Genomic DNA, 6909 nt, shown 5'->3' with positions numbered 1-6909 from the left:
AATAAGACATCAGAAACAGGGCCAAATATTAAAGGGAAGATTTCCCTTCCTAGCTAAAAGCAAAGCAGCATCTCTCCCTCACTCAAGTTCACCGAGCTGACAGCTTCGCAGAGGGTTACTGACAGCCTTGAAGCTCATCACTGGCTGTCCTGAGTTGCTGTATTAGCCAGAAAGCCCTGCTAACAAAGTTGTTATGTTTTAAAGAAAAAGTGAATGAGGGTCAGCTCTAAGAAAATACTGCCCCAATTCAAGGCTATATTTGCTTTTAGGCTATGTGTTGGTTTTTATAAACTGAGTAATGGTCATGCTGACCTGGCCTATATTTTGTGTCTGTAACTCAAGGCTAAGTTCTGCTTCTGTAAATCTGCTTGCCCACCACACAGTATGTTGTCACTGCGGGCAGCCTATTATGAGCCATAATGCCTAATGTTTATGTAAAAGAACAAATGAATTCAAAGGCCACTGAGTCAGCACCAACAAAATTGTAAGACATTGGTCTTGCATGGCCTGCCTATGTACTCCCCACTCATAAAAACCTACACCATCCTAAGCAAGGGGCCGTTTTTCACTATCTCGATGGTGAGAAGCGGACTAGCCAAATAAAGTTCCTAGCTCCTATTAACCGAGGGTCTTGGAATCTCCTTTGAACTTGGGATATAATAGGTGCAGGGACTCACACCTGTAATCCTAGCTACTCAGAAGGCAGAGATCTGAAGATCACAATTTGAAGCTGGGGTGGGAGAACTCTGTGAGACTCTTATCTCCAATTAAACACACACACACATACACACACACACACACACACAGACATGGAACTGTGGCTCAAGTGGTAGAGCATTAGCCTTGAACAAATAAAGCCTAGGCCCTGAGTTCAAGCTCCAAGACTGGCACAAAAAAAAAGCTAGAAGTGGAGGTGTGGTTCAAGTGGTAGAGTGATAGCCTGATAACCTCAAGTGAAAAAGCTAAAGTACAGTGCCTTGGCCCTGCGTTTAAGCTCCAATACTGGCATGCACACAAGCACACACACCCCCACACACACACATGCCACAAATGCAGAACTGTGAGTATTGTAAGGTAAGAACAAGGAAACAAAATAATAGGCAATAGCAAAACAAATATTTTTAAACTACAACAATGAAATCCTCCTGCACATAACTGATGTTAGCTAATCAAACAAACCAAAAAAAAGTAATGGACATCAGGTTACTGTCTTCCAAGGATTAACACAGAAGGACTTCCATAATTGACTCACAAAGACTGGACTTCCCTTATTTTCAAGAAGAACTGGTCTGTTTGGTGTTCTTTCTGCTTCCTTGAAGTTCCAGTTTGATTGTGTGACATTTAGCTTCAGTGACTCCACTGTGGTTTGGTTTGGTGGCTTGGCCTAGTGCAGGAGCTCATTTAAAAAAAAATGACCTCTCATAGTTCCTGTTGACTCTAATTCTGAATGATGCTTCAAATTGTAGTAGTAACTGTTGCCATTTAACAAATGCTTATTCCGGGGCATGCTTCAAAAGCACTTTGTAGAATTAGCAACTATTTTGTTTTAATTTCACAGAAACTAAGAGAAAAGTTAAAGTAACTACACCAAGCCAGGGCACTGATGGCTCACACATGTACTCCTAGATACTTAGGAGACTGAGATCTGAGGATCACAGTTTAAAACTATCCCAGGCAAGAAAATCCACGAGACTGTCATTTCCACTTAATCACCAAAAAGCCAGAAGTGAAGCTATGGCTTAAGTGGTACAGCACTAATGGTTAGCAAGCAAAACTCAGGGATGGTGCCCAGGCTCTGAGTTCAAGCCTCAGGATGGGCACAAAAAAGTAACTGCATCAACAAAAGTAATTACAGCAGCAAAATGCACAGCAAAAACTGGCAGAAATAGAAAATCCAAAAACTGACAGAGACAGAAGGTCTAGAGATAAAACTGCAATTGCAGACGTCCAAGTTAACACCCTCAGATCTCATTGGCTTTGATGACATTCCTCCACTAGGATAGACCATTACAGTAGCCTTAATTCCGTTTCAGAAGGAGGCTAGCCTAGTACTTATTTTTCTTGCCATTATTTACCGTGTGTGTGTGTGTGTGTGTGTGTGTGCGTGTGTGTGTGAGAGAGAGGGGGGGTTAATTTAGAACTCAGGGCCTGGGTGCTGTCTTTTAGCTGTCCCACTCAAGGCTAGCACTCCACACCACTTGAGGTATACCTCCACTGCCAGCTTTTTGATGATTCTTTGGAGAAAAGGGTTTCAGGGACTTTCCTGCCCAGGCTGGCTTTGATCTGGGATCCTCAGATCTCAGCCTCCTGAGAAGGTAGGGTTTTAAAGACACGCGGGAGCAGGCTCCCTAAATGAACCTCTTTTATTGTCGCCAGGCCTGGGGTTTGAAATCAGGGCTTTGCGCTTGCTAGTCTGAGGCCCTACTTAAGAGCCCAGCTTTTTATTGGTTATTTTAGAGAGACTTTTGGGCCACTTCAGGCCTCTGATCGAAATCCTGGGCATCTTGGGGCTGGGGATGAGGGAAAGACTCTGGCGGGAGAGGGGGAGGTAAGAGGACAGGAGGCCGCGAGGCCTGGGGGCGGGGCCCGGGGACGCGGCCGGGGCGGGGCTTGGGGCGGGGCCTGGGACGGGGCGGGGCAGAGCCCGGGAGGGCCCGGAAACGGGCTAGGGGCGGTGCGGGCGCGCGGTTATGACGCACGAGGCAACGGAAGCCATGGGAACCGCGATCATCCGCAAGATCCGTCGCAGGAAGCTCTGACTTCCGGCCTTCGGCTCGGAGCGGAGCGGAGCGGGAAGCGCGTCGCAGCCGCCGCGGTCAGAAAGCAGTTACAATCTCGACCCCACCTTGGTGGCTGTTAGCGCCATGCCAAAAAATAAAGGTAAAGGAGGCAAAAACAGGCGGCGAGGTAAGAACGAGAACGAGTCTGAGAAAAGGGAGTTGGTGTTTAAGGAGGACGGACAAGAGTACGCCCAGGTCGTCAAAATGCTGGGGAACGGGCGCTTGGAGGCCATGTGTTTCGACGGCGTGCGGAGGCTCTGCCACATCCGGGGGAAGTTGAGGAAGAAGGTGTGGATAAACACCTCCGACATCATACTGGTTGGTCTGCGGGATTACCAGGATAACAAAGCGGACGTGATCTTGAAGTACAACGCAGATGAAGCTAGAAGTCTGAAGGCGTACGGAGAGCTTCCGGAGCATGCTAAAATCAACGAAACGGACACGTTCGGGCCTGGAGATGATGACGAGATCCAGTTTGATGACATCGGGGACGATGATGAAGACATTGATGATATCTAAGCCGAACTCCACGAGTTTCCTCCCAAGTTTTCCAAGGATGGTTCCACCTTTGTGATCTTAGCCATTCGCTGTTAATAGTAAAATTTTGTTTTACATAAATATAGCTGGTTGAAACGTGGATTTGTTTTTATTTTTGAAAAACAACAGTTTTAGTATTTCTTTGAAAAATGTAGGTGCTGAGTTAACGTGAACAGTTCTTGAGATCAAATAGAATTTAGCAATTAAACATATCCACTTTATTAAAAACAACAACAACAAAAAACTTCCATATCTTTATCCTCTTGAGTAGCTTGATTCACAAGAGTGAGCCACCAGTGCCTGGCTCCTAAATTAACTTTATGGGGTTTGAGAAATAATTTTTAAAATTGCTATAGCCCAAAGTAAGCTATTATTGGCAATTATTAGAGATAACTAAAAAAGAAAGACCTCTAGGGATTAAACCTCTTAAATCTCTGTTTTGATACCCAAAGAGGTCATTATAAGTTAAGGTCTCACTCTTCCTTGATCCTCAAGAACTGTTTGCCTCAGTGTGCCTAGTTGCTGGAATCACCTAGCAGAGTGTCAAGTGGTGTGAAATCTAAGGCTTCATGGTGGTTCTATCAGGGAGAAATGCTTTCCCTGGGTGATCTTACTCTGAAGGAGGGAGTTGCCACTTTCTATGGGGTGTAGTGATAATGAGACTCTCTGGCAGCAGGATACTTTCAGGACTCCCAGGACATGAGAGCTTCAAAGGAGAACTCCCTAGTTCTAGGAGAACCCCAGAAATTACAGTAGCAATGCCCATCTTTTCTTTCTTTGCTTGTTTTTTTTTTTAATTGAGGCACAGAAGGAAATCAAAAAGAAAGGAGAGCATCCTTAGTGTTCCTGACAAGCCTCCCTTAGATGTATGTTAAACTGAAATTTTAACAGGAAAAAAAGGTCTGAACTAACATATTGGAATCTTATAGAGAGGCCTAAAACTCCCATTACAACTTTAATATCCTGAATAATAAGTCCTTTGGGCACAAGCCACTAGTTGTGGGCCAATTCCAGTTGAGGAGGACAAGAAAAGAAGGGCAGAGAAAGGACTCAGAATAGCAAGGAGCAAGTTGTGTGAACAACAGGGGCCTGGCAGCTGATCGGGATGATTTTTTCATGGATGTTCCAGCTTCCATGTCCTTTGTGGCCAGAATGAGAACTACTGAGCCACACTGAAACATTTGGACTCACAACTTTAAGAACTTTAAGGAGGCAATTTATATAACAACTGCTCTGGGAGTTAAAGGGACTACTTGCTTCAATCAAACATTAATTTTAATAGAGACAGGTTGCTTCTCTTTGAGTAAGAAACAACCAGAACTACTGAAAAAGCACCAGACGGAATCCAGAGGAGCAAGATGACAAAGGTGCTGAGCTGATCTTCCATGGGATGGAACATGAAAATGTAGATGCTGAGTTCTGTTCATCAGAGTGATTCAATTTTTCAAACATTTAACTGAGAGCCAGGCACCTGTAGCTCACACCTGTAAACCTAACTATTCAGGAGCCTGAGATCTGAGGATTGAGATTTAAAGCCAGCTTGAGCAGAAAATCAGACTTTTCTTTCTAATTAGCAATAAAAGCCAGAAGTGGAGGTGTAGCTAACTGGCAAAGCATCCGTCTTGAGTGAAAAATCTAATGGACAGTGCTCCGATCATGAGTTCAAGCCACTGTGCCGACATAGACACAAAGGGAAGAAGGAAAGGGAGGAAGAGAGAGAAAGAAGGAAGGAAGAAAGGGGGAAAACATTTTAAGCAGAGTTATCCAGGATCATACACAATAAGAAGAAAAGGCTACCTCAGTAAGATTTTTCTCATGTGCTGCAGCCTGCAATTCATGTGACCCCAATGGCCAAGTGGAAGTTTCTCAGTCTGAATGGAGACAAACATGGTCCTATGCCATTGAGTCTACATCTAAACCTACTATGGGATGAACTCACCATGAGTTATTCTGCCCAGTTCATCAGGTTTCTTCCTTCTAAGGAGTCAATGTCTAGCAGAAGCTGCACTTTCTGTAGAAGGTAGAGATGAGATTTCCTCATAATGCAGAGGACATTTTGGGCAGAAAGCCCAAACTCAGAGATGTAATCACAAATTGCGCATTGTTTAGCAGTAGTCTCTCCTGATGTCTCTTCTGATGTGCACTCTCAAAGTGTGACTGTGTCTTCTCAACACTGATCCAGGTAAGAACATTATGTCCTTGGATTTACACTAATAAAAAGGTATTTTTTGCTCTTAGGGGTCTACTCAGTAAGTAGTTAAGTCCTGATCAAAATAGACTTTTCAAGCCTAACAAGTCAAAACAAGACTTCTGGTCCCCAAAAAGAGGAGGCTTGATCCTGTTAATTAACGACATTGATTATGGACAAGATAAAAAGGAAATGAGTAGCCAGAATCTAAAGCATTGAACGTTTAAAAAACCAGAGCCACTGAAAAGATTGCCTCTTTAAACAAAGGCTGAACCTCAGTTCACCCATCCAGAGGCATCATGTCCATTATTGTGAGCCACATCTAATCCTGTGAAAGGTAAAGAGAGGAAACAAGGGTTCCGGACTCCCTTACAGCTAGGGTTCTACATGGACATATGTTTGTCCACCTGACGAATTCTGAAGGGCAGGTGTGAGGGTAGGTCAGCTATTCATCCTGACTGATGATGATAATACTACCTTTAGATTTTACAGTGACATTGATAACTCTTTGCTGTCAAGAAGTAGCTTAGAAATATTCATGACCTTGCTCATTGAAACCCCTCCACAAACTAACATTATAAATTAGTCTTTACTAGTTTTGAACTATTTTTGTTGGGCTAAGGATTGAGCTTTTGCACCTTGCACATATTAGGTAACTGAACTTTAAATAAATGGGATCCCACGATTTGAAAAAAAGGGAAGAAAAAGGAAGAGGAAGGGGGAAGACAGGTACTAAATCCACATCTCTGGGTCCCTGCCTTTCTTCTCTAGGTTCAACATTACATTGACAAATATTTGAATTCATTTAATCTAATTTGAGCTCTTGCCTCTTGTCTGATAAGGAAATTTAGACTAACTTTGTGTTGGCAATTAGCAAGAAAGGAATGTAAGATACAGAAAAACTAGGAGATTTAAGATCTACTCCAATTTACGTAAGAATGAAAAGCTCTAAGTCTTTCTTACCACCCTCTAGAGAGAATTCTAGATGAACAGTCCATTTGTAACCTGTGACTAAAAGGTTTATCTGAAAAGGCACTCTAAGTGTAATTGTGGTTTTCTTGTGTGTGTTTAGTCTATTAAGTACTGAAAAAATCTGCCCTTAGAATTCCAGAAAACAACTGGCCAGCTACTTTCAGCTAATTGGTGTTTGGGATTTATTTTCATATTTGAGCTGATTTTCTGCATGCCTCAATTAGCATGCCTAATTTAAAACTTTTTTCTTATGTGTATTTGTGTATGCATGAATATCTTTAGGATAATTCTTGCAATTGTAGAATAAAGGGACTATTATAGTTACACAAAATTTCTTATCTCTGGCCTAAATCAAATATGTACATGAAAGAGTTAAGTTTCAAATACTTTTAGACCAAGCCATATGAAACTGCCTAATTTGATGTGGATAGG

At 42.8% G+C, this 6909-nt stretch overlaps 1 protein-coding gene across 1 annotated transcript; it reads left to right on the top strand.

Annotated features, from left to right (window-relative positions):
- Positions 1 to 2677: 2677 nt before the first annotated feature.
- Positions 2678 to 4887, top strand: LOC125347913 (eukaryotic translation initiation factor 1A). Its single transcript, XM_048340847.1, has one exon. The coding sequence runs from the start codon at positions 2865 to 2867 to the stop codon at positions 3297 to 3299; it is 435 nt and encodes a 144-aa protein (XP_048196804.1). The 5' UTR covers positions 2678 to 2864; the 3' UTR covers positions 3300 to 4887.
- The last annotated feature ends 2022 nt before the right edge of the window (positions 4888 to 6909 follow it).

This window comes from Perognathus longimembris, chromosome 3, assembly GCF_023159225.1.
Source record: "Perognathus longimembris pacificus isolate PPM17 chromosome 3, ASM2315922v1, whole genome shotgun sequence".
NCBI lineage: Eukaryota > Metazoa > Chordata > Mammalia > Rodentia > Heteromyidae > Perognathus > Perognathus longimembris.
This window is presented reverse-complemented; position numbering and strand designations above follow the sequence as displayed.